The 25775-nt window shown below is 59.3% G+C and overlaps 3 protein-coding genes across 3 annotated transcripts in view; 2 read left to right on the top strand and 1 right to left on the bottom strand.

Moving 5' to 3' along the window:
• Window positions 1–14: 14 nt before the first annotated feature.
• Window positions 15–11857, bottom strand: SHARPIN (SHANK associated RH domain interactor). The gene is made up of 14 exons (XM_087931897.1): window positions 11404–11857; window positions 11141–11315; window positions 10619–10702; window positions 7949–8090; window positions 7767–7857; window positions 7353–7623; window positions 7082–7218; window positions 6774–6947; window positions 1913–2073; window positions 1714–1825; window positions 1401–1580; window positions 832–930; window positions 608–751; window positions 15–470 (listed from the first exon to the last, which is right to left on the bottom strand). The coding sequence occupies exons 1-14, from the start codon at window positions 11620–11622 to the stop codon at window positions 390–392; spliced, it is 2070 nt and encodes a 689-aa protein (XP_087788023.1). The 5' UTR covers window positions 11623–11857; the 3' UTR covers window positions 15–389.
• Window positions 11858–16174: 4317 nt separating this feature from the next.
• MAF1 (MAF1 negative regulator of RNA polymerase III) lies at window positions 16175–21368 on the top strand. Its single transcript, XM_026721866.2, has 8 exons — window positions 16175–16562; window positions 17564–17703; window positions 18724–18852; window positions 19208–19373; window positions 19753–19874; window positions 19955–20074; window positions 20167–20286; window positions 20397–21368. The coding sequence occupies exons 2-8, from the start codon at window positions 17621–17623 to the stop codon at window positions 20416–20418; spliced, it is 762 nt and encodes a 253-aa protein (XP_026577651.1). The 5' UTR covers window positions 16175–16562; window positions 17564–17620; the 3' UTR covers window positions 20419–21368.
• WDR97 (WD repeat domain 97) overlaps window positions 20649–25775 on the top strand; it is a 23564-nt gene continuing 18437 nt past the window's right edge. Inside the window, exons 1-6 of the mRNA XM_087928727.1 lie at window positions 20649–20771; window positions 21404–21734; window positions 21929–22174; window positions 22392–22507; window positions 24450–24585; window positions 24682–24839. Of these exons, the coding sequence (XP_087784853.1) occupies window positions 20649–20771; window positions 21404–21734; window positions 21929–22174; window positions 22392–22507; window positions 24450–24585; window positions 24682–24839 (1110 nt within the window). The remainder of the gene's footprint in view (window positions 20772–21403; window positions 21735–21928; window positions 22175–22391; window positions 22508–24449; window positions 24586–24681; window positions 24840–25775) is intronic.

The raw sequence follows: 25775 nt of genomic DNA, 5'->3' as shown, positions 1-25775 counted from the left end.
CACCGGCTCACAGCTGGCGTGTTTTTCTTTTATTGGGAAGGTTTTCCGCCCCTGTGCAGCAACAAGAGAGCGGGAGCCCCTCCCCTTCCTCCGGCTCTCTCCTTGTGGAGTAGCTGTGCCTCAGTTGCCCCGGAGTGACAGCGGGGGGGGGGTGTCTTTGGAACCAGGCAATCTGAGGGAGGGGGAGACCCACCCGTTTCCTGACTCTCCTGCTGCCAGTGAAGTCAGAAAGCAGAGGTTGCTGCCTTCCAAGCTGGGGGCAGAGCCACAGGCCTTGGGCACCCCCCCCCCAAATTAGCAGGCTTGACCCCGGTGGAGCTGTTGACACGGGGGGAGGGGGGGTAGCGGGTAGAAGGCTGCCTGCCCGCCCGCTTCCTCTTGCCAAGCGCTCAGTGGCAGTTCTGGCACAGCCGGTGGCATCTCACTCCATTCACGTTGCACCGGCAGCCCCCACTGATGTCACCGTGGCCCTGCAAGGAAGGGGTGAGCGGGGGTGACCTGGCAGGGGACCCTCCTTTCCAGCTGCCTCCTGCCCCTCCCAAGGCCAGCACAGGGAGGGTGGGGCTGGCCCTCCCCTCCGGCTCCTCCCTTTCCCGGGGACACCTACCCCTGGCCCCCAGCGTGGCCCCTTGGTCACCCAGCAGATCTCTGTCTGGCAGACGGGGCACCGGATCCAGTCGCAGCCTCCCTTCTTCTGCACCACGATGCGGCAGGCGGGGCAATGCATGGCCTCCCCCAGCTGCACCAGCATCTGCCGGGACAGAGGGCACCGAGTCAGCTGCTCGGAAGGCCCAGGCTGCGTAACGCAAGCAGGGAGGGGGCTGGCCTGACCTTCAGCATGTTGTTAGTCTCTCGGGCGGCCGCATCGTGATGAGCCTGGGACTTTAACTTGTCCTGGTACTGCTTGCAGTTCATGCCCTCGTGAATGGCCTGTGGGCAGAGGCAGCTTCAGGCCTGGCCCTTCCACCCTGCAAGCCCCCCCCCCCCGTGCAAGGGCCGAGAACACCTCCCCCCCCCCCGCCCCAAACAGCAGGCAAAGAGTTGCCCCCTGCTTTTGGCAGCAGCCGCCAGCCAGCAAGCTTCAGGCGGGCTCCTCCGCCAGGGACCTGCTCTGCTGGGCAGAAGGCCGCAACTCTGCCCGGTTCCACTGCTTGGACCCGGGGCTTTAGGGGCCGGTCTCCCCTGGCAGAGGAGGAGCCCAGGGAAGAACCAGAGAGGGATTGATGTTTCCGGCTGCCGGTCTCGTGGAGGAATCTCGAAGGGGCAGCAGGAGCAGCCAAAGGGTGCAAATTCAGGGGTCCCCCACCCCACCCCCACCCCGGTCCTGCCAGCGTTCCTCCCCACTCCTGGGCCAAGCAAGGACTGGGGGGGGGGGCTGAGTCATCTCCCGCTGGGCCCACCTTGCAGACGAGGCAGTTCAAAGCCCAGCAAATGGGGCACCGGAACTCGTTCACATCGTCCTCGTAGACGCACCACCCGAGACAGTCGGCCGTCCGGCAGTGGTAGCTGTTCTGCGCCCGGCTCTCGGCCACTGCCAGCCGCCGCTCCAGGAAGCGCTCATACTCCTCTTGGGTCACCAGCTGCAGAGCCGGGGGGGGGTGAGGAAGTGGGAGGAGCTGGCTCAGAATCCTGCCAGGAGGGTGGGTTTCCTCAAGCCCCCTCCCTCCCTCCCCAAAGGCAGGGCTGCCCTGGCAACTCCCGGCCTGGACTCACCGCCCGGATCTCCCTGTCCTGGAGGTGGCTGGTGCAGGCGTAGTAATTGTCCCGAAAGGGACAGGACACCTGGGGGTCCTGGCTGCAGTTGACCAGCTGGCGCAGGCAGGCTCTGCGGAAGGAGAAGGTGGCTTAGCGTGGCTTGAGGGGAGGCCCAGCCCTGCCTCCCTCCCTCCCCGCTGCAGGTGAGGCGCCTCACCTGCAGAAGCTGTGCAGACACTCCCTCAGCAGCACCCCGTTGCCCGGCTCCACCTTCAGGTAACAGATCCGGCACTCCATCTCCTGCTGGTTGGGCACCAAGGCCTCTTCCTCCAGCTGGCACAGCTGCTGGAAATTCTGCAGCCGCTCCTGCTCCAGAGCCTGCAGGAGGAAGGGCAGCAAGCTGGGCTCGGCCGCCAGCAGGAAAGGGGGCCCGGAGGCCCTTTGGGAGCTCGCCAGAGGCCTGACCAGCAGAGCCCAGGGGTCTCAAAAGGAAGGCGGGGTGTAGGCACGGGCTCCGATAGGGCTCAGAGCGCGATCCCTGGAAATGCTCCCGCAACAGCTACGCAAAATGCCCACTGTGCATCCGCCCTGCTTCTCGGAGCCCCCCAGCACGGAGGGCGAGGACAGCAGCCCGTGGGGTTTGTGGCATTCACAGCCCGGCCGGAGTCTCTGCCCTTCCCCTTCTTTGCAAGCAGTGGGGGAACTGGGGCAGCAGCTTCACAGACTAAATCCTCCCGCCCGCCTTTCAGAGGACAAGGAAGCCGCGCTGTTCTTCACCGTGGCCCTTCGCTGTTCTTTGAAAAGCTGCTTATTTATCAGCGAATGGCTTTGTCACATTTCAAACCCACTCGCTCCCCGTAAAGCCACCCGAGGCGGCTGAACTCGAGACAGCAGCCCTGAAATGCTCAGTGAAACATACGCATCCAGACACTGTCAGGTGAACCAGTAACCCCAGGAGAGGCCACCGCTTTCAGCCCTGCCTCCCGAGTGTGTGAAATGCGTCCCAAGGAGAAGCCGGAACCAGAAGAGCCTCCTTGGGGAGGACTGAGCCCTGAAGGAAGGGGCCGCGGAGCCATAACCACCACACAGAGACCCTCCTGTCCAAAGTCCCAGGAGGAAGCTGGGATTCACAAGGGATTGTCCAAAGAAAAGCCTCCCGAGAGGAAGACAGCGGTCCTGCCCTGGCTGGGCAGATTGGAGTGGGGGTCTTCAAGCCCCTAAAAAAGAGCAAGCCCCCGAGGGGAATTCAACCCGTCTCCGACGGCTGTGGAGCGGGAGTCAGGCAAGGGCCCCTTCCCCAGGCAGCCCCTTGACCCCAAGGATCCAGGATTCCCACTCTGCGCCCTGCGACCCTCAAGCAGAGGGTCACTCCGGCCAAGGCCAGCCCCCACCCACCCGAAAAGAGCTCCTCCCTGGGACCCTGGCCCTCTTTGCGACGGACCCTGGGGAAGGTCCTCCGAACTAAAAGTCTGTAGAGATCCTCCGTCATCCAGGTCACGGTTGCCCCAAAAGTGCTTTTCCAGGAGGCACCTGGACTTCGTTTCTTTTGAAGACATTTCACGTCTCGTCCAAGAAGCTTCTTCCGCCCTGACTAGGATGGTGGGGGATGGGCGGGTGGGTACTCCTTGCAGGCAGCTCTCCTGTCAGTCCTTGAACCCTTGGAGGTGCACCATCATTGCGGTCTTTGCCAGGTCAAGCAAGCCAATGGTGGCCTGGACGTGGCCGGTCCCGGTGGATGTGTGACCAGTTTGGAAGGTCTGCTCATATGGCATTGACAAGGGACGGTTTGGCCCAGGCTCCGGCTTTGCTGGCGAAGGTTGGGCTCATCCAACGGCCAAAACGGATCTTGAACTGATCTGACATCAACCCGGATTAACGTCTCGCAGAAAAAGTGGATCCTCTCCGGGCTCCCTCTCTTTGGATGGAGGGGTTTTATATCGTGGTAGTGCAGGCTTTCCATTCTTTCAAAATGTGTAGGTTTTCCTGCAGAACACCCAGATCTAAAAAGGCAGTCGGATCGTTTCCATTTGGAGAACCACCAATGCCAGCGGTAGCCACTTCCTGGGCCCCTGGCAGCCCAGGGCCCAACCCGCACAGCCACCAAGGACCGATGCTGAGATGGACAGCGCCCCGGTTCCTCTGGGCTCCAGGGGAGCTGCTGCTGGGGCTCAGCTGACCGCAAGGCTTTCGAGCAGTTACCCGTTCAGACATTCAGAGTGGCCCCGTGTGTGTGGGTGTGTCACAACTGCTCCCACCCAGGGGAACCACCTCCCCAAGATTTTCAACTACTCATCAAAGAAGCTACCTAGGTGGTAGAAAACAGGATTCATTTGTTAATTCAGCCACTTGGCTGTAAAACACAACGACACCCCAGCCCGTAAACCCAGACAATGGCAAGATGGGGGTGGCACATTAGTGTGGGCACTGAGAAAGCAAAGGGGCTTTTTTGGGGGGCGTGGAAAATGCCATCCTTGTCAACAATCAAAACCACAGATCCATTTCCTGGAAGGCCACTCTCGACCCCCTTTTCCTCTGACGTTGTACTACAGTATTAAATTTACACACTGCCCGATTCTCAGCCGCTCTGGGTGGTTTTATTTATGCAGAGGAGGAGGAAGGACTCCCACTCCGCACCCACCCCTGATTTCGTGAACCTGGTGCCCAGAAGAGGAAGCCAGGCGTTGATTCAAGAGCTGTGGGTTTTTCTGGGGGGCTCCATCCTCCCTCTCCCCACTTTGCTCCCCCTTTCAAGCACCTCCTGGCCCAAGAGGTGCAGAGAGAGCCGCCCCCACGAGGATTTCCACGGAGGCCGCCAAGTCCCGTGATTCCCTCGGGTGATGCCAGCTGCGATGAGGGGCCTCTCACGCTCCGGGGGCAGCAAGGGGATTCCTCAGAAGACGCCCCGGAGCCCCCCGTGGCCCCTCTCACGGGGGGGGGGCCTCTCCAGAGGGGATTTCCCACAAGGACTCCCCCCACCCACCCCATATCTCTCATTGTTGGGGGGTCTCCCCCTCCTGGCCCAGTCAAGAAAGCACGGCGGATTCGCTGGATGGGCCACTTGGCCCAAAGGCATCTTTTAATGGAACAAGATCTCCAATTCTTTTCAAAACTTCAAATGTTCAAAGGCAAGATATGGAAATTAGCCCCCACCTCAGAACGGCACCCAGAGTCACCGCTCAGCGCAGGACTTGGAGGCCGCTTGTCCCCTGGAATTCATCCCTCCGCCGATGCTCCCCAGCAGGCAGGCTGGGCCCAAGCAACCCAAGGAAAGGTCCCCTGGTCTTGGGACCCGCTCGGCAACCCCTGGCCCCAGTGGGCCAACTTGGTCTCCCAGCCGGCCCGTCTCCTGCCAAGGAACCTGGCCCAAGGGCAACCTTCTAACTTTCTGAAGCGCCACCCCACCCAGAGAGGCCCTGGGAGGATTCAGCTTCCCCCTCGCACCACACGCGGCCTAATGGTCAGGCTGCGGCCTGGCCCCCTGCCCAGCACCTTCACAAGGCAGTTGGGGAAGGGGGCAGGGAGGAAGCCTCGGTCCCCACTGGCAGCCCTGCCCCCAGAACGACCCTCTGGCCCTCTCAGTCTCCGCCCCAGAGAGGGGACCGGCGGAGAAGAGGCCCGTCCTCCCGCTTCCCTTGGCTGCAACTCGGCCCCCTAGTAAGTTCCCAATCCCAACAGGGGATAGCAACCCTGGCCTGAATCTTTGGGTAAAGGGCCAGGCTTAGGCCCCCTCCGCGGGGCCCTGCCTGTCTCTCTCCCTCCCTCTCTCTCTCTCTCTCTCTCTCAAAGGAGGGCTCTGCTGCCTGCCTCAGTCGGGGCAGGAGCTGTCGTGCCAGAGGAGCCGGCCAGGGCTGCGAGTGCAGCTATGAGAACTCCGAGGAGAAGTGGCTGAAGTCGTCCAGGGGCCCAAGGTTGTGGGCGTAGGGCACGGCTGGACTGTCTTCTCTCCTTCCCTTTTCCTGCCACAAGAGAAAAAAGAAAGAAGAGAAGAGGGTCATCGGGGGCCCGGAACGGAGGCCTCCCCCTTCGCTTTTCGCCCCCTCCCCACAAGCCACAATTACCCTGGAAGCCTCAAAGGTGGGAGAAAGTCTCGCAGGGTACAGGACGCCGCGTAAAAGTCAACATAAAAAACAACGCAGGAGGCTTCTACACAAAGTGTAACACAAACCGGCACAGGTCACTTTTATAAAAGCAACAGGAGTTATAAAAAGACAAAAGCACATACGGCGTTTCTGATTTTATACAGAAAGCTTTAATAACATACAACGCTCCTCTATGTCGGTCCCTGAGAGTCACACAGTCCCGAGTTCTGCGCAGTCCCACTGGAGACAAACCCCACCCCCACCCCACCCCACAACCTGAAACTGGCTGGCTCAGCCCTCTTCCCCCCACTGCGGAGCCTTCACCTCCCCTGCCTCGGCCGCCCGGGTGCTACACCTGAGCCTGTGGAACCAGGCAACCGTGCCCACATCCCAGCCCATCCTCCCGCCGGGTCCTCCGTGGGGCCGTCCCCGAAAGGGGGCTAGAGGTGGGGTGCCAGCAGGGAGAAAGGCCTGGACGGGTTGCAGTTGCTCCCCACGCCCAAGGGTATCTGGGGTGGAAGCCGACTGTGACCAACCTTGCACGGCAGAGCTGATGCTGCTCCCACGAAGGAAGTTGCAGGCGCTTAAGGTCTGCATAAGGGGAGGCCCTTCTGGAGAGAAGGGGGCTGCGGCCCACCCACGCTGTCCACACCGGAAAGGGCTGAGAAGCGCTCCCAGGTGTGCAACCCCCGGAGCTGGGCAATTGGTGCCGGCTCTTTCAGCGTTGGGGACATAAGGTACTTTTACCACCTCGTACCCGGTGAAGGACCAGAGTCTTCAAGCGAATTCTAAATCTCTGATTCCACATGTTGAAATTCCCCATTTTAAAGCAGGTCTGCAGCCTCTTCCAGGCTGAATGGGAGCCGATTGAGCAGGACGTGGCTTAACAGGGGGAAAGGCCTGAGCCCGGGCAGAGACAGTGCGACAGAATGCTTCCAGCAAAGAGAAGGAGCCCCACCCGCTCCCCTTCCTCCCCCACCCGCCCCGCAAAGGGCCTACCTTCTGGTACTGCAGGATGCTCTCCTTCTCCTGCTGCATCCGCCACATTTCCACATCGTCCGGCCGGTAGCTCGCAGGAACCACGTAACCAGCCGGACGGTCAGTGCTGCACATTTCACAGCCGGGGCGGGTGGGCTTGTTGATGAACGTGCAGGTGGGACACGACCAGCCGGCCTGGGCAGAGGACAGAGGGAGCCCCGTCTCAGTGCCACCTGCCAGGCAGTGAGGACTCGCGCGGTGGGCCTATGGGCAGGGGTCAGTTGACTGAGGGCAGAAGGGAGCCAAGGCCTGCCCTGCCGTCAACCTACCTGCACAGGAGAGGGGGGGGCAGCAGCTGGGAATGTGGGGGACTGAGTGCGACACGGAAGGATTCTACTCATGTGCACAGAGTCCAGGAAGCGAGTGATCTCCCCAACATCCGACTTCCTGTGGAGGTCTTTCCCACCTGTGGGCAGAAAAGCAGCCCTGGGATCAGTCCGGCCACCTTCCAAGCGGGAGAAGAAGGCCACGCGGGCACATGGACTTCCTCCTAAGGCGTATTTTGGGGTGGGGCGGGGGGATCGTGTTTCCCCAGCTCACCTTTCTTCGGCAAAGAGCTGGCGCTGCTTTTGTGCCTGCCGTCAGAGCTGCCAGGGACGGCTGAGGGGGGGGGCTGGAGCACCACCCAGTCCTTGTCCTCCTTGTAACGCTGCTCGGAGAGGTTGGCTCCCTTCGCTGAGAGCAAGTAGAGGAAGGCCGTATCGCCATCCTTCCGGATGCCGTAGGAGCCAACCGTTCGGTCGTCCACACACAGGCACTGCCCAATAATCCAGCGCTGGACAGTGGGGTGGAATCCATAATCCTGGAAGACCTGGTGGGCAAAGCAGGTGGGCACATGGGGGCGGGCCTCCCAAGCATGCCTGGCTGGACATCAATCAAGCGCCCCCCCACAGCTGTGTCCAATGCCGCCTTTCCAGAGGCTGACCCAGAGGGAAGCAGCAGCTAGCTGAATACCTGGTGCCTGAGGGCGGCGATTGTGGTGTGCGTGTGGACCCGGGCCGTGATGCTGGCAGAACAGGAGGCGTCTTCCACGTGCACCTTCATGCTAAGAGGAAGCAGAGCTCCAGTTGCAGAGGCGCCACCTGCAAAGCGAAGGACAGGAGCCCGACCAGAGGCCTCCCTCTCCTCTGACTCACCTGATCTGGCTGGCAGGATAGCAGGACTCCTTCAGCTGGATGCGCAGAGCGGTGTGCTGCTGCGCCAGCAAGGAAGCACAGCGCCTGGCCTCCTCCTCGTTTCCAAGTTCGATGGCTGCAGAAAGCTGGAGCACCAAGTCTTCTAAGGAAGAAAGGAGGAGACGATCGTTCATTTACTCTAGGTTTGGCCTGCGCCCTGCTCACGTTGTACAATGCAAATATTAAACATCCTTGGCAAACTTCGAAGATCACTAACAGGAAAATAGGCAAAAAGAAAACATGAGCCATAAAAAGGTTCCGACCGTCTCCAGAATAGCTGCATCTTCAACCTTTTCCTCAAGGCTCTCGGACCAGCCTGAACTATCAGGAGGACCATACGAAATTGGCGGCTGCTGCTGCCGCTGCCTCCAGCTCCCTTTATATCACCTGGAAGACTGGGAACCACAAGCAGCTTTTCCCTGGACGAATTAATAGGTTCAGGTGAGAGACAAGCTACAAAGGGCTTTATAGATAAAAAAAACAAAAGCCATGACTTTAAACTGCACCCAGGTTCCACTAGCAGCCACTGCAGGGCCTGACCGCTATGCACAATCCGTTCCCAATGATGGGACCAGCCGGCACACGGACTCCGCGGCTTTAAGCATCCAAGCGGTCTTTAGCTTCAGGTCAAGCACAGCAGCCGTCTACACAACTGTTGTTCCACCCAAAGGTGGGCAAAGGCTCCTGCATCACGGGAGCCGTCCCTCTTCCAGCAGCGGCGGCGAATGGCCGAGCAGCACTTCCAACTTATCAGGGTTCAGTTTCAGCCCGTTCTACTCTCATCCAGACCCTGACAGCCTCCGTGTCCCTGACAGTTCAGAGTGGGGGTGTAAAGTCAGGTGTCACCTGCTTACCTATGATACTGGGCTGACCCCCTGGAGCCCCTTTGGCGTCGGGACCACCGAAACCACCTCTCCTCTGATGGGGCCCACGTGCCAAAGGCAGAGTGGAACCTCTGCAAAACCGTGAGACCAATCCTGTCTCAGTCTCTTATCTGAGTCCCACCGGAACAGAGTTAGAGATAAATCATGCAGTTTAAATAAAGTTTATCGTTCTGCATGGTTTGGTTTTAGGTGTCCTGTCTGTTTTTAATCGGCATGTGCCTAGAGTCAGTAGTGAATTGGCATTGCAAGAGGAGCTAAGGTAGCCCAAAATCATAAGGAAACTGGTAGCCACTCTGCATTTGATGAGGTGAGCTGTAGCTCATGAATTTTAATAGTTTACGGACTTTTTTTTTTAAAAAAAAATTCTAGTCAGAAAATGTGCCTTCTGAGTGCGGTTGGTGGCCTTGTAAATCTAAATAATAAACAAATGACTTCTCCATACTGTATTGAACATGCCCCCCGTGTCTCAAACTGCATTATCTCAAAAGCTTGGTGACTAGATCATAGTTTATCCAACACCAATGGATTCAGGGAGGATCTTATCAGGAGGGGGAAAATCACAGCTTCTTTCAAAACTGCTGGAAACTCCCCGTCCAGTATTGGAGGCAGCGATAGCTTCCACTGTCCTCAGCGCCACAGAGCCAAAGTGGGCCTGGGTCAGTTCCCAGGTGGCAGATGATCATCTAGAGAACCCTCTCACTGCCATACCCAAGACAGAGTCCTGGTCAATGCAGCCAAGTGATGCCTTTGTTGTCCTGAAAGATTTCATTACTTAAAACTGGCCAATGGCTCTACTGCCCGCAGCTTCCAAGTGCTGACCCCGCAGGAGCTGGGCCTCCTGGAGAACCTGGAGATCAGACAAGCTCCACCTTGTTCTAGAACTATCACGGAATTAGTTTCTGGATTAATAACCAGGATGCTTCAGAATTAACCACTCTAGATTCAGTCTTAACCTGGGTCTTCCTCCTGAGACCCTGCAAACTTCTGCTGTACAGCTGATCCTTGACACACAACAGTTCATTTAGTGACTATTTGAAGTTACAAAGGCACTGAAAAGAGTGACTTATGGCCATTTCCGCATCCCCATGGTCATGTGATCAAATGTTGGAAGCTTGGCTATTATATTTATGACCTTCGTAATGACCCCCTTTTGTGACCTCCTGGCAAGCAGAGTCAATGGAGAAGCCAGATTCATTTAACCACGTTACTAATTGAACAAATGCAGTGATTCAATTAACATCTGTGGCCAAAAAAAGGTCATAAAACGGGGCAAAATTCACTTAACAAATATCTCACATAACAGAAATTTGGGGCTCAATTGCAGTCGTAAGCCGAGGGCTACCTGGATCTCCCATTCAGCCTGGGTACCACCTGCAGATTGATGCTACTGGACCCCAAACTGTCAAACGCACCTCCAGGTGCCTGTATTAAATAAAATGGGCCAGACGGTCAACCTGCTCATCCCTCGTGAACAGCAACTGGACCTGCCCACTGAAGTTGGGGGAAACAGGGCCAATGACCCCGCAACCCTCACAGACGAACCACAAAAGTTCAAGATATCAAGAGCTGCCAAGAGGCAAAAAAAGAACTGCTGAGATTTTAAAAAGGACACATTTGTCTGTTTCCAACATTTGGCGTCACTGCCTATATTTCAATTTAACTATCCTGAACGGTCTGAGAGCCCATCACGGAACGAACCGAGTTCACTTGTTGCCAGGCTACTTACTAGGCAGCGGCCTGCACTAACCTTTCTTTGCCGTCTCCAAAGGCAGAGGGGCGGCCAAAGGCTGGGAAGAGGGCCGTCCGGTGAGCCCATTGGTTCCTTCAGGAGCTGGAGAGAGAAAACGTTTTCCTTTCTGAGGCCCAGGCAACTGCCACAGACAGCTACCAGCCCTTCAGAGAGAGGGGAAAAAATCAGGGGGGATTCACATAAAGAGCAGAGCAGCCCCCCCCAATAAGTGGAGGGAGGAGGTTTCCGGCCCCAATTCTTTGGAAGGCGTTTCCCACGGGGGAGGAGGGGGAAGCCCCGGGAACCCAGCAGGTGGCTAACATAAGCGCCTCCCCTGCCCGGATCGACCAGCGGAATTCGGCTCCAGCTCCTGCCTGGGAGAAAGGGGGAGCCCCAACCCTCAGCAGGCAACAGGCAGCCGGGACGAGGCCTCCCCAGGCGGGAGCAGCTCTCTGGCCTCAACGCAGACCCGCCCGCCCGCCCGCGGCCTCCTGTCCTTCTGGAAGCGGCCGGCCTGCCTGCCCCACCGCCCCGACCGACCTTGGTGCACTTCGCGGAGGGAGCTGCCGAGCACCGCCCACCAGGCCTGCGCCTCCTGCTCGTCCTCGAAGTGGAAGACCAGCGGGTCGTCGGGCCGCGCGAGGACCTTCAGCTCGTGGCAGGTGCCGCTCTTGGCCTCGTACGCGATCTCCCTCAGGCCGTACTCCACCAGGCTCTGCCGGGGAGGGGGGAGCATCACGCGAGCCGCCCGGGCAACGGCGCCCCCCCTCCCCCGCCGCCACGGCCCCTCCTCCCCCGCATACCGGCTCAGGGCCCGAGTCGGGGCCGCCGCGGAGGCCGAGGCGGAAGCGCTCGGGGCCGGGAGCCGCGCTCAGCTGGAGCCGGAGCAGGCGCTGAGCGTCCCGGGCGCCCGGGGAGGACGAGGCCGGCGGCGGGCGCGGCACCCAGGCCCGCGCCGAGGCCAGCACCACCGGCCCGCCGGGCGCAGCGGCCGCGGAGGCCGAGTCAGGCGCTGCCGCCATCGCGCCGCCGGAAGCGGAAGCCCCCCGCGCCGCCTTCCGGAAGCTCGGGCGCCTCTTACCGGCAGCCGCCGCGGGGCACGACGGGAACCGTAGTCGCGCGCTCGCCTGCGGGACTCCGTGGTGGGGGGGGTCACTCCAGGGCGGAGGAGGCCGAAGGGAGCGCCGCTGCTCAGCCTCTCCGAGGACCCCCGGGGCTCACCCTTGGGCCGCCCAGCGGCCTTGCCCCCTTCCTCCTCCTCCTCCTCCTCCCAGCCTCAGGGCCCGGAGGAACCCCGAGGGAGGGCCTGTCCCGGGCGTCCTGTTCTCGGGAGCCATGCCCACGCCCAGGGGCAACGACACACAGGCGGTCCTCGACTTACAACTGTTCACTTAGTGACCGGTCGAAGTTACAATGCACCAGAAAAAGTGACTTAGGACCGTTTCACAATTACGACAGTGGCAGCATCCCGGTGGTCACATGATCAAAATCTAGACACATGGCAAGCAACCTTCTGACCAGCAAACTCAATGGAGAAGTCAGATTCACTTAACGATGGTGTTGCTAACTGTTGATTCACTTAACAAATGTGACCAAAAAAGTCGTAAAACATCTCTCACAGCCACAGAAATGTCCTGCTTGGTATCTTTCCTCCAACCACCGGCCCTTCTCCAGATTCCCTGGCGTAGCTCAGTTACAACCTGGGTGGTGGCTGCTTCTGTCGCTTGCCGTATCTTGGGGGTCTCCGTCAGTCCTTGTAGCCTTTTGAATTGGTGATGAGGCCGGACTGCGGGGGGCGTCTCCCTTGGCCTTCTGGGACTTAGAGGTTCTTGGGAAGAGGCAGCGGCGTCTCCCGAGGCCTCTTGGTTGCTGACCTCTCTGCCACTCGGGGGTTCAGAGCGAATCCCTTCCCTCTTCCTTGGATCAATTTCAGCCGCTGACTATCGGTCCCTCGGTGTCCTTTAGCCGCCAGATTGAAGTCGGAAGCCCCTTCTGTGTTCCGAGACCTGTTGAAAGACGCCCTTGCTTTTCCCGTGTCTGTTGCTGTCCTGGGTGTCTTTACAGGCGTTGTAGCACTGTTTTTGGTCTCTTCCAATCGGTCTCTGAAACTGTGAAGCTCCGTCTTGAGATTCCGGTCTTTCCTCGCTTTGGCTTCTGCCCTTGCCGATTTCCGTGGTTTTTTCCCACATCCCCTCTGCTTTCTTCTGTTTCTCCGTCTTTGGCAGTCTCCTGCCCCATTCCTCCTTAGCCATTTCCTTTGAGTTCGTTCTACAGTTCCTCTGCTTCTCTGTCAACCTCACAAGGATTCCTCGTGTTCTCCTTGGAAGTGGTGGGTACATATTCAAGATCCTGTCTTGATTCTCTCCACGCCATCAATTGAGCCATTGCTTCTTGTTTCTTATTCTGCCTTTAGGTACTTTGGACAATAGGTTGACCCCTTCCTCCTCTCTGGGGCAACCCCTCCCTCAAATACTGGAAGGCCGCTCTCCTGTCTCCCCTGGTCCCTCTCTTCCCTAGACTAGCCAGGCCCGGTTCCTGCAACCCTTCCTCCTATGGTTGAGCCTCCAGTCCCTTCATCCTCTTTGTTGCTTTTCTCTGCATTATATCCAACTTCTTTTTTTATATTGTGACCAAAGCTGGATGCAATATTCCGAGTGGTCTTACCAAGGCACTATAAAGTGACAGGCCCCAATTCTCCTCAGGCTTAGGAAAGCCCTCAAGACCTGGCTCCTCCCCACCCACCCCGGGCATTGGGGGGGTCAGTGAGTGGGAATCCCCCCCTGAACTTCCTTCTCTACTCCGTTGCCATTTCATACACGGCATTAAAATAGCCAGTCTGGTCTAGGGGTGAAGGCACCAGGCTAGAATGGGACGAGAGTTCAAGCCCTGCCTCGTACACGGAAACCGGGTGAGTTACTCTGTCTACTGACAGGACTGTTTTTGTGGGGGGGAAAGGGGAGAAGGAAGGAGGGTGAGGTATGTTGATCTCCTTGAGTTATTGATAAAAATAATAAAAGCGGGACATCAACAAATAAAATTTTATACTTCAGATTTTAGAATTTGTATTTGTATGTTTTTGCTGTTTTGTTTTATTCCTTCGTGGTTGATTGTGTATTTATGCTGCACCCTTTAGGTACGACATAACTTCCCAATAAAATTTGTCTCATTAACAGAGTTACATAGTTTGAGTCGAGCAGCCTTATAAAACTTGAATGAATGAATACAATTTAGTCATGGAAACCAACTGACTTCCTTGCTTGCCCTTAACTTGAATTTCTACATCAGCAGTTCACTCACTGTTTCCCACTCAGCCCTCAGCCAGGTGTTTAGTGCTGTAGTTGAGCTGCTCCGCTTGGTTTTGGCACTCAAGAAAGGCCCCCTGACAGCCCCTATAAAAGCACTTCTGGGCACCATAAAACACCCTCCCGCCCCCCCATCCCATGACTGCAATTCAAGCGCCTGGGAACATATTTGCGTTTACCACGTGATCCCCATGTGAATCTTCTGAGGAAGGCTGCAAGTGGCTGGGGGGGGGCGGGCATTGGATTTGTGCTCAGTTCCCCCAGTGCACTGAGGGATTTCCCCTCCCCGGGCCGAGAGAAGGCCCGTCCCTCCTGGGGGTGGTGGGAGGCCCAATGTCAGACTCCAAAAGACAAGACAAGACAAGGATCAACCAGGGAGATGCTTCCAAGCAGACTTCTTTATTCGTCCACACTGTTAGGAATAACAAAGGTTACCTAACGTAGTTTGGGTAAAATAATATATATAAACTATGATAGTAAGTTTAAGTGTGTGTCACTTTAAACTGCAAAGCATGTAATTTTGGGTGCGGTTGTGAACCACCATAAGAGGGAGCAAGAGAACCTGCTCATTTGCTGACGATTTTGATGAATTGATGATTTGTTAACTGCGTGTTTCCCTACTGCTGAGTTGCTGAAGGAAGAAAGGAGGTGTGACTTCTTCATATCTCTACTGCGAGGAGATATATTCCTGGACTGATATTTGTAAGTTTACTGACCTCTTTTTCGACACTGGAATTTGCAACTGAATAATCCCCGGACGGACTGAACTAGTGAATGATATATGGACTGTTTGACTATGCTATAACTCTTCCTGGAATAAACTGTTTAACTAGCACAGTGTATCTGTTTTACTGAGTGTAAGCTACAAAAACATTTATCTCACATATTTGGCCTGCCTGCCTGCCTGCCTGCCGTGCAGATTCTGCTAGGGTGCATCCCTAACACACACCTCTAGGCAGAATCTTGCCGAACTGAAGCAGACTCTTCCCTAGGATGAAGTGTCTGCTCTGGGAACTCTTAAGGAGGAGCCATCTTCACCCCCTTTCTCTCACACAACGTACCTGAACTGAGTTGCCTCTGGCTCCTCTGGAATCCACCCCTTTATCTTCCATCACCCCCACCCCTCAATGCCCAGGAGGTCCCTTAATCACCGCTGGGAGAGCCAGGATTGTGGGCGCTGAGCAAAGTGGCTGCGTGGCACTTGCTTAACAACTGCTTCACTCAATGACCGAGATTTTGGGCCCAGTTGTGATTGTAAGTGGAGGACTACCCACAGTGGCTATCTTGTCTGTTTCTGTGACTGCCGGGAGTGGGGTGGGGTCCAATGCTGGCCACTGGTGCTCCTTTGCCCCTTGGGAAGGTCACCAGCCTGGCAGCCGCCTGGGCTGCTCCTCGTTGGAAGCGGCCATCGAATTCTGAGAGGGTGGAAGTGCTCCGCCCGAGGGGTATCGAGAGGCTGTGGGGCACGTTTGCTGCTCTGGCACTGCCCGCCTCTTGCCAGCCGGTCCCGGGGGCATCTCGGCTGCTCTACGGGGAGCCCTCCACTTACAATCATTCATTCAGGGTTACAACGGCCCTGAAAAAACCGACCACCTGCCCAGGGTCCCTCGATCACAATTCAGATGCTTGGCAACTGACTCATACGACGGTTGCAGCATCCCATTCCGGGGTCACGTGATCCCCTTTTGGGGACCTGACAAAGTCAGTGGAGCAGCCAGATTCACTGAACCGTGTCACTCACTTAACAACTGCAGCGATTCACTTAACAACCAGCAAGAAAGGTTATAAACTGGGGCAAAATCCACTTAATTGTCCCACTTAGCCACTGAAACGTTGGACTCCGTTGCAGTTGCAAGTCGGGAACTGCCTCTATCCAGAGAACTGACTTATTAACAAAGGAGGGAGAAGAGCGGGAAGGCGGCGTCTGGAAGCCTTGCCCTTTAATTCTTAGGAAGAATACACTGCTGGGAGCTCCGCTTGGGACGGGTGTCTGGGTGTGTGTGTGTGTGTGTCTCTCTCTCTCTCTCTCACATATACACACACACACACCCTCGGCCCCACCCCGACTTCAACCTGGACGCCCCGACTCCCCCCTCCTTCCAGCGTCCCTCCGTGGCCCCACCCACCCTCAGGAAGCCCGGGGCGGGGCGGGGCCTGCGGCGTTGAGTGGCAGCCGCCCCCTCGCCTTTGTTCCCTGGTCGACGACATCGCGCCCTTGAAGCTCCGGCCAATGGGAGGCGGGCTCTGCCTCGGAGGCGGGACGCTGAAGCGGATTGACGCGGAAGGGAGCCACTGTGTCCTCCCTTCCCGGCGATTGGCGCCGCTTTCCTTCAATCAGAGAGGGGAGTCTGGCGGGCGTCCAATCCTTGGTGGGAAGGGCGCGGCTTCCTGCTGCTGTTATCGTCTGCCGCCCGTCCGAACGAGAGGAGGCCTGTCGGGGGCTTTGCTCGCGGGGAGCGGCAGGCGGGCGGTTACGGCGCGGTGGCTCTTCCAGCCGGGGACATGTCGAGGCGGGTGGGGCTCCGGCGAGTCGCTTGGAGGAGACGAGTGGCCGCCGAGGCGACGGCGGCGCCCGACTCGAGTTCCTCCGGGAGACTGCGCCGCTCGACGGCCCTCCGACCTTGAGCCCCGGGAGCGCAGGCGGACGCGGCCCGCGGAAGGCGAGTAACGGCGCTCCAGGAAGCCCCTCGGGCGCGGGACTACATCGCCCGGCGTGCACCGCGCCGAGGCGGAACCGGGGCGCGCGCTGCATCACGGGGCTCCGGGCGGGCGGGGGGGTGCTGGGCGCGCGGCATCGCGGGAAGTGTAGTTTTGGCCGGCAGAGGCGCCGCGGAAGAGCCTCCCCCGGCCCCGCCCCAGCGCCGCCGCCTCCGCCCCGGGCGAAGAAGGCCTGAAGGCGGCCTTGCTTGGTCCGCTGGAGGGTGAGCCCGGGCGGAGCTGCGGGGCATTTGCCCGGCCTTCCCGTGTCTCGGGGCCGCCCCAGAGAAGAGGAGGGGCGCGGCCTGTTCCCCAGAGGGCCCTGAAGGCAGGAGGAGAAGCGACGGGCGGAAACTCCTCAAAGGAGGGAAGAAGCAACCTGGAACTCGGGACCAGAGGAACCGAAGTTGCCTCCAGAGGTTGTGGCTGCTCCATCGCTGGGGGCTTTCGGGGAGAGACTGGACAGCCACTTGCCTGGAATGGTTGAGGGTCTTCTCCTGCCTTGAGCAGGGGCTGGACTAGAAGACCTCCAGGGCCCCTTCAAATGCTGTTATTCTGGCTCCACCAAGCGGACATTGTTCCATCTTGGGGTCCATGGAACCCACTGAGTTGCTTTGGAGTCTCATGCTAAATGCCCGCCCCGCCCCCCTCCGATCGAGGTGCCCTAACCAGGCTGGCCCCGTGGCTTGGGGGCCTGGCTCGAGGGGGCCCAGCCCGGCCTGTAAGGCGAGGGGGCTCCATCGCCACCCCTGAGCTGAGCTGTGGCACAAGTGGTCTTGTCTGCTAGCGTTCCTCTTGGGGCAGCAAAGGGCACCTCTGGGGGCACAGCTGGCACGGGGCTCTTCTTGAGGCTTTGGATGATCTCCGCAGTTCCCTTCCAGGCTTTGCTTGGCCCAACCGGTTCCAGCCTCCCCTCCCTTTCCTGGGGTGTAACCGGAGGACCCCTTTCCTTTGTCTCTGCCAGGGAATTCAACTGCACAGCAAAGCACCGAGGGCTCCTCTGGCACCAGGAAGGACAACAATGAAGCTGCTGGAAAACTCCAGTTTTGAAGCCATCAACTCCCAGTTGACAGTGGAAACGGGAGACGCGCATATTATTGGCAGGTGGGGGTGGCCGCTTTGGAGGAGGGGGCAGGCCTTGTGACAGGAGGTGTCCAACGGGGGTCAGTTCTGCGAAGGAGCCCCCGGCCCTCTGGTTAAGCGACTCCTTTGAGCCAAAGCTCTGCCCTTTGGCCGCCTCCCTTGAGCAGCCCTGGGACCCCCTCTTCGCTGAGCCGATGGTGGACATGCCTGATTGGGAACAGTTATTCCTCCCGCTATTTTGCTGGCTTCAGCGGCTTCTCTTTCCTGAGAGCAGCCTCTGCTCTCGGGGGCCCCTTTCTGCTCCTTTCCTTAATCCCCCCGGGTCTCTCTCCAGTCCCTGTCCTCATCTTTTGTTTTCGTACCTTTATCGAACCCTTTGGGTAATCACACTGGTGGCTTCACCCTTTCCCCCTCACTGGATCCTTTATCTGCTGCCAGGGACCACCTAGTTAGCTCCCCTCGGTGCCTCCCCTTCGGTCACTGCAACTTTTTAGCTGCCTCCTGAGGAGTCGTGGCTTTGTCCCCAGTTGTACCTGCCTTAAGGTTGGGCTGTGAGAAAGAACTGGCAGGACCCTTGCGGAGGCTCGGGGGCCCCTTAGCTGAAAGACCAGGTCCTCCATGCAGGACGGTCAATGATTTCATTATTATTAAATCCACATGCTGCCCATTCAGGCAACTTTGAATGAACGAACAAACGAATGAAGGATTATTCTGATTTATTGCTGACTTGCCTTGCTGGTGTGTTGAAAGATCTAAGAAGAGCCCCAAGGCCGGAAGAGGCTCTGGGCCCCTTGGGCTCACGTCCTGGTCTGCGCAGCAGCCAAGAGAGGCCACCGTCCGGCAACTGCCCCATTTCTGGCGGCCTTTATAGTCTGAAAAGAGAAGCTGGCCGGCTAGAAAACGGGTCCTTGCTTTCCCTGAAAAACGGGCTCCAGGCTCCGCTAGCTCAGGAGGAAGCGATGGCCCCGAAGTGACCCCCCTGGCTGGGGCTGGGGTGGGCCTGCCCTCTGGGCTCAGAGGGACCCCTTTATCTCCCCGCAGGATCGAGAGCTACTCATGCAAGATGGCCGGGGACGACAAGCACCTCTTCAAACAGTTCTGCCAGGAAGGTCAGCCACACGTCCTGGAGGCTCTGTCGCCGCCCCAGACCACCGGCATCAGCCCTAACCGGTAGGTGCCCCGCCCAGGCCAAGCCCCCCCATGCAAAGCCCCCCCTCCTCCTCCTCCTCCGAAGGTGCGTTTGGCTGCACCACCAGTCGGCTGCACGAGCGCGGCTCCCGTGGGAGGAGGAAACAGAAGCGGGTGGGGGGGGTAATGAAGGGGCCTCTTTGCACGCTCCCCCTCTAGGCCAGCTGGTGGGGCTGCTTGGAGGAAGCCTCCCTTTCCCCAGTCCCTGTTGGGAGACCAGGGCAGTGTCTCTCCCGCCCTCCCAGTCGAGCTAAGCAGGGCCCAGATTGCCGTGAGAGCCCGGCTGCGCCTCCCAGGGAGGCAGGCCTGGGGCCAAGCGCTGCGTCTCTCGTGCCAGGCTCAGCAAGAGCCAAAGTGGAGACGAAGAAGGACCCCTCAGTGACAAGTGCAGCCGCAAGACCCTCTTCTACCTGATTGCTACCCTGAACGAATCTTTCCGCCCGGACTACGACTTCAGCGCTGCCAAGAGCCACGAGTTCAGCCGGGAGCCAAGCCTCAACTGGGTAAGTGGGCCCCTTGCCCTCAGTGCGCAGCCCAGTGGTGTCCGAGGAGGGCCTTCCCCACAGAGCTTCGCAGTCGGGGCCCCTCTTGCGCTGGGCTCTTGCTTGGGGAAGCAGAGGCCAGCCCTGGGCTGCTTTGTCCCACGTCCCGCCCGAGTTCCTCCCGCTGTAATCTGGCCTGTTTGGTCCTCTGAGTCGGCTCCTTCCCATGATCCCTTTCCCCTAGCGACGGTCTCCCAGCTGGCAGCCTGGGGTGAAGGTGCTGCTCCATCAGCGTCCGCTTTGGGCCTCCCGGGTCCCCTCTCCTGTCCGGGAACCGCAGGAGGCGCCAGTTCCTCCCCGTTTGCAGTTCCGGACGTGTCCACTTGGGGGTGTTTTCTAGGTGGTGAACGCGGTGAACTGCAGCCTCTTCTCTGCCGTCCGGGAGGATTTCACCGCCCTGAAGCCTCACCTGTGGGACGCAGTGGACCAGGAGATCTGCCTCTCCGAGTGCGACATCTACAGGTGGGGGGGCCCTGGGGGTGTGTGGGCGGGAGTGGGGCGTCCCTGAGTGAGGCCTCTCCAGCTCCCCTTCTGTGCCGCAGCTACAACCCGGACCTGGATTCGGATCCCTTTGGGGAGGAGGGCAGCCTGTGGTCCTTCAACTACTTCTTCTACAACAAGCGCTTGAAGAGGATCGTCTTCTTCACTTGTCGCTCCATCAGGTAAAGGAGGGCCGGGGAGGCCCCCGGGGGTCCCTGGCTCCCCACCCTCCGGGGGCTGTTCTGAGCCCCCTTTGTCGTTCCCCCTCCCCCAGCGGCTCCACCTACCCGCACTCGGAGGCTGGGAACGAGTTGAACATGGACCTCAGCGAGGACGATGCTGAGGAGACCCCCGGCAGCTGCGACAGGGACGGGGGCAGCATGGAGGCGGAGAAGTGAGTAGCCCCCACCCCCGCCCCGCCCTTCCGGCTGCCGAGGGCCGAGGCTCCTCCTTGGGCCGGGCCTGGCTGCTGCTCGCCTGAGGGCTGCCCTCTTCTGCCGACAGGAGGCCGGTGGTCTGCATGTGATTCCCGGGCCGGGGGCTTCTCCCACGAAGGACGCCGCTGCCTGCCCTGCGGATGCTGCGTGAACAGTTGGTGCCAGGAGCCCCTCTGCCTGCCTGCCTGCGGATCCTTGCCTGCCAGCGGCCTTGAGGCTCCGCGTCTTTCCAGGGGACAGGCAGGGAGGGAGACCCGGCCCTCGCGCTGGCTGCTGCGGGGGCTCCTGTTAGCCTTGGGACCCCGGAAGGAGGAGCCGAATGGACGTGGGAACAGGACGGAGAGGCTCCGACCCCCCCAAGACTTTTGGCATCAAGTGGCTGGACTGGCCTTGGGGGGCCGTGGCAGGCTCGCTCCCCCAGGCTCCCAGAGATTTTATTTTTGTATTCCTGCCAAGGGTCTGCTTGCACCTGCGCCCCCCCCGCCCCCCAGCACTTTCACCAACTGCAGCAGCAGCAGCTTCCTCTCCCCCGAGACTGATGGAAGCTGGCTCCCCCCCCCCCCCCAAGGAGCACCCAGCAGCTCCCTCTGCACTGGGGGGGGCCGAGGCTGGCTGTCCCTTTATCTGTCCGTCCATCTGAACAGCAGCCGCCCCCCTCCTTTTGCACTGATTCCTGGGGGTGGGGTATCTTTGTGTGTCTGTTTTGGGGTGGGTGGGCAGGTGCCATCACTTCTGCTGCAAATATTAGGACAGCCTGCCCCCCCAGCCCCTGGTACCCAAGCAACGGTGGGGGAGGAATTTCCCACAATTCCCTGCCTTCAGTGGGGTGCAGAAGAAAGGGGGTGCTATCCTGCAAGGCTCCCTCCAAAATTTAACCTTGGACTACGACACACTCCTGCCCATTGCAGGAGCACTTAATCTTCCCCCATGGAGGGTTGGGCCCTCCTGAAGACTTGGGGGGTGATTCAACTCCCTTTTTTGTGTGTGTTCCCCCCCTTGCCTCGTGGTTCTGTTGGCCATAAACTTTCTCTCGCTCTCTCTGGTGTCTCTGGTGGATTTTGTCTTTCCGGGCAGCCCCCCACCCTCCTCCCGCTGGCTGGCTGGGGGGCGGGCGAGGGGGCGTCGAAGGGCCACGGACCTCCGGCCGGAATCGGGCTGCAAAGCCCGCGGGGGAGCGCGGACCGCCTGACTCGGCTCTTGGGCTCCGCTCGCGGATTCGGCCCGGGAGCCCCGGCGCTGCGACGGCTGAAAAGCGGGCGGGGGGGCGCGAGGGGTCCCGGCGCGCGCCTTCGGGCCGAGCCTCTCGGAGCGGCCCGTGTGCGGAGGGTGGAGGAGGCGGCGCCGCAACCGACCGCCTGTCGCCAGGGAGACGCCGCCGCCGCCGCGCAGGTGCCTCCCGGCTCAGGTGAGCCGCGCTCGGGCGAGGGGGCGCGAGGCTTCGGGCCAGGAGCGGACGGACGCGGCCGCCCCGCCGAGAGAAGCGCTTCGTCCGGCCTTTGGCTGGGAAAGGGCCCCCGCCTGAGCGGCCGTTTCCTTCCGCGCGGCCGCCTGCAGGGGCGCCCCGCCTGGTTTTCCTCTCCCCCCCCGCGGGCCCCCCAGGTAAGCGGCGGATCCCCCCGGGAGAGCCGCGCGTGGCTCAGGGTGCAGCGCGGGCCGCCTCCGCGGGGCTGCTGCGCGGCCTGCCTTGGGAGCCCCGCGGGGTCTCGCCCATCATCCGCCTCCGGGGGAATCGCGCTCCTCTCGGGGGTCTCCGTGCCCCCCGAAGCCCTCGACGAGGCTGCTCTGCCTTTGCGCCTGGTCCTCACTTGCCCACCGTCTCGTCCGTGACCGACCGCAGCTTCGAGGGTATTGAGAAGGCAACTTTAGGGGCCCCTTATGACCCCCGCGATCGTGGCAGCCTCCCCCCGTCTTCGGACTGGCCTTACAGCCCGCCTGGAATGCCCTCTGCCTGACCGGCGTTTTTGCCCTTAGTTATTATTAATAAAAATAAAAGCGGGATGAAAAAATCCCCCCTTGATCTCCTTGAGTTTGTTTCTTGCAAACATTCCCTGACTCGAACTAGGAGCAACATCTTCACTGGTGTTAGCGCTGACGGTGCTGCCTGTTCGGGTCATGCAAGGTCTGCAAGAAAACAGCCCAGCTCAGCGAGTTTCCCCAAGTTTCAACCCTGGGCTGCAGGTGAGATTCTCCGTTCTTGGTCCCCCTGACAGGCCAGAAAGATTGGAGAAAAGGGGATTGCGAGAAAGGGAGCTGTTTGCTAGGCCCCAAAAGCTCTGATTGCACCACAGCCTGGACTGGGAGCCACAGGAACGCCACGCAAACAGCTTCCAGTACTCTTTAAAAAAATCTTCCTTCCACCTCTGCAATCTGGTGGTATTCCACTACTGTATCAGATAACAGATAATCAGAGTTGGAAGGGACCTTATAGGTCATCTAGTCCAACCCCCACACACAAGCAGGAGACCCTACTACACCCTTCCTGACAGAGGGCAGTCCAGTCTCTCCTTGAAAGCTTCCAGGGATGAACCTCCCCCAACTTCTCAATTATTGAATAATAACAGAGTTGGAAGGGACCTTGGAGGTCATCTCGTTGAACCCCCCGCCCAAGCGGGAGACCCTACACCATTTGTGACAGATGACAGTCCAGTCTCTTCTTGGAAGCCTCCAGGGATGAAGCTCCCACAACTTCCAAGGGCAACTCCTGTTCCGTCGGTTGATGGTTCTCCCTGTCAGAAAGTTTCTCCTTATTTCCAGGTTGAATCTCTCCTGGTTCAGTTTCCATCCGTTATTCCTCATCTGGCCTTCAGATGCTTTAGAAAATAGCTTGACCCCCACCTCCTCTCTGGGGCAGCCCCCCAAATATTGGAAGGCTGCTCTCCTGTCTCCCCTGGTCCTTCTCTTCCTTAGACTAGCCAGGCCCAGTTCCTGCAACCTCCAGTCCCTCACCATCCTGGTTGCTCTTCTCTGCACTAGAGTCTCCACATCTTTTTTACAGTGTGACCGAAACTGGATGCCGGACTCCAGGTGTGGCCTTCCCAAGGCGGGCTGGGGAGAGCAGAGGGACCCCTTTGTGTGGGCATTCTCCCCTTTACCTGATCCTTTCCATTTGCATCCCGTGGGGCAGAGCGTGAAAGCGATTTCAAGAGGCTCCTGGAAACAGTTTGCCTGCTGAGCCTGCACCTCCCGGCCCCAGGCAATGGTCACCTTGCAAGTAACCCGGCATGTGTGCCTTCTAAAGGAGGGTCTCCAACCCTCTTTAAGACTTGTGGACTTCTACTCCCAGAATTCCTCAGCCAGCAAGGTTGAGTGAGGAATTCTGGGAGTTGAAGTCCACAAGTCTTCAAGTTGCTAAGGTTGGAGACCTCTGTAAAATGTGACCGGCAAGAGCGTTAGGAGGCAAATGGGAGCAGGAGGGATGAACTCACTAGTCTTGCTTCTTTCCAGCTGCAAAACACAATGGTGGGGACTGATTTCCCACTTAGCTATTGCATCACTTTGTGGCAGAACGTCCGGTCCTCGTGAGGGGTCGTTCAACGAGGACCACCTGTATTTACAAGCCACAATAAGTTTGGACCCTTAGTGGAATTTGGTTTTATAACGCAGGGCCACCTTCAAGCCTGGAGCCTGTCTGCCTGGAGCCTTCCTTTGCCTGTGGCCACTTAACTGGCCCCTTGAAAGACCCCAGCCCTGCCTTCAAACCAACCCGCTGCTGCAACGCCCTTCGAGGGAGCCCGAACTGGCCAAATCCTGGTCTTGCTCTACTAGGAGGCCAGCAGGTTCCCCCCCCCCCCGGCTTCCCCAGATGCAGCCAGGGGGCCCTTCTGGAGCAAAGGAGGCCCAGGACGGAGGCCCATTGTCTGAAAGGGAGGCAGGAAGAGAGGGAGGCTCGGGGTGCAGCCTTGCGGGGGGGCTGTTTTTGGCACGCTCACCTCAGGGAGCTGCAGGAGGCCCCAAGGAGCCCGAGCAGCATGGGGGGGGGGCTGGTAGCCAAGGGGGTGTCCCAGCCACCCGGGGTCATCTGAAAGATCAAAAGAAGAGGTCAGCTTTGATGGCAACCTTAGGCCCGCCATCTTGACTTTTTTGACCAGCCCCCGGCTGCACCTCTGTTTATGTGTTCCAGGGTCAAATCCAGCCCCGACATTTGGTTGGAACCCTTGCTTTGGGCACCTTCTGCCCCACACACCCCTCCTTCAGCAGGAGGGCGACTCTTCAGGCGTGCCCGGCTGCCGAGATGGTGGAGTCCTCGGGCAGCGGCTGTAAGCAAGCCCCCCCCGTCCCCGTCTTGGCCGGGCACCTGCTGGGCAGCGGGGAGCCCTCTCCTCTCCCTCTGAACGCCTGACACCCTTCTGCAGCCAGCCGAGCGGGGCAGAGGAAGAGGCCGCACCAGCAGTCCCCCCCCGCTGGAGAGAAGGTGGCGGAGGAGGAAGAGGCTCCCCTTGGAGGGGGGCAGGCAAGAGGGGTCAGGCTCTGGGGCCTCCTGCGGAGGGGCTTCCGCCGGGCTGTGGAAAAGGTACGTTCCCCAGGGGAGGTGCAAGCACGGGCAGCCCCCTGGGCAGGGCGGAGAAGCAGCCCAGCCCTTCCTCGCCAGCCCCCTCCCTCCGTGGCCTGGATACCCTCTCCCCCCCCCCAATGTAAGAGAGGAAAAATTAAACGGGACTTAAAACCGCCACCTACCTTTAGATGGCATCATAAGAATGAAAGAAAATTTATTTTGGGGATGATAATAATGTATAAAATTAGTAGGAAAAAGGAATTGGCAAGGAAGCAATATGATAAAAGAACCGCCTCTGCCGAGATGGGCAGCATACAAGTTTAATAATTAAAAAAAGAATTATTGCTTATGGCAGGTGCTGGGAAGAATTGGGGGGGGGGTTCATCAGTGAGGAGCTGGCGGAGCAAGGAAAGTGCCCCCTAGGTGGGCAGCAGGAGCCCCGGGGCAACAGCGCCCTTCAGGTCTCCTCTTTGACCCCCAGGGTTGGAGGAAGGGCAGCCAGGCGAAGGGAGCTCAAAGCTTCAGCCCAGGGCCAGAAAGTCTGGCTCCCCAGGGAAGGTGGGCTGATGGGGGCCCCTCCCCCAAAGAGCCTGAGTCTTGCCAGACCCCCTGCAGCATGGCCATGGGTAAGGAGACCCCCCCCCCACCATCACAGTAAGAGGGATGACCCCCGAGGTCCCTGCAACCCCCCCCCCCACGGCCTCTTGCGGTCCCTGCTTAGGCTTGTTGGTCAGCCTTGTGGTCAGGGCTGCGTCCACCTGCAAAGCGGAAGGCCTTTCCGTGCTTCATGCTGGCACTGCCAGGGAGCAGGTGGTGTAGAGATGAAGGGGGTTGGGAACTCAGGGCAGGGTCCTGGCTGGCACTGCCCGGTCCTGCCACAAGGTCCCCAGCCAGCCACACCCTCGCAAACAACCGGGGGGAGGGGGGGGCTCCTCCTGGCTGCCCCCAGCCCCA

Source organism: Pseudonaja textilis, chromosome 3 (genome assembly GCF_049901715.1).
Source record: "Pseudonaja textilis isolate UNSWEBS1 chromosome 3, rPseTex1.2, whole genome shotgun sequence".
Lineage (NCBI taxonomy): Eukaryota > Metazoa > Chordata > Lepidosauria > Squamata > Elapidae > Pseudonaja > Pseudonaja textilis.
Note: the sequence above shows the minus strand (reverse complement) of the source record. Positions and strands in the feature narration are given on the sequence as shown.

What these genes read in the sequence shown, in the direction of transcription:
- SHARPIN (XM_087931897.1), bottom strand. Translation starts at nt 11,622, where the DNA reads ATGGCGGCAGCGCCTGACTCGGCCTCCGCGGCCGCTGCGCCCGGCGGG. An exon ending in TTTGGAGACGGCAAAGAAAG is followed by an intron (nt 8,091 to 10,618) that starts GTTAGTGCAGGC and finishes TTTCTTCCTTAG; the next exon opens with AAGACTTGGTGCTCCAGCTT. An exon ending in AGACTAACAACATGCTGAAG is followed by an intron (nt 752 to 831) that starts GTCAGGCCAGCC and finishes CTGTCCCGGCAG; the next exon opens with ATGCTGGTGCAGCTGGGGGA.
- MAF1 (XM_026721866.2), top strand. Translation starts at nt 17,621, where the DNA reads ATGAAGCTGCTGGAAAACTCCAGTTTTGAAGCCATCAACTCCCAGTTG. An exon ending in GACGCGCATATTATTGGCAG is followed by an intron (nt 17,704 to 18,723) that starts GTGGGGGTGGCC and finishes ATCTCCCCGCAG; the next exon opens with GATCGAGAGCTACTCATGCA. An exon ending in GGGAGCCAAGCCTCAACTGG is followed by an intron (nt 19,374 to 19,752) that starts GTAAGTGGGCCC and finishes GGTGTTTTCTAG; the next exon opens with GTGGTGAACGCGGTGAACTG.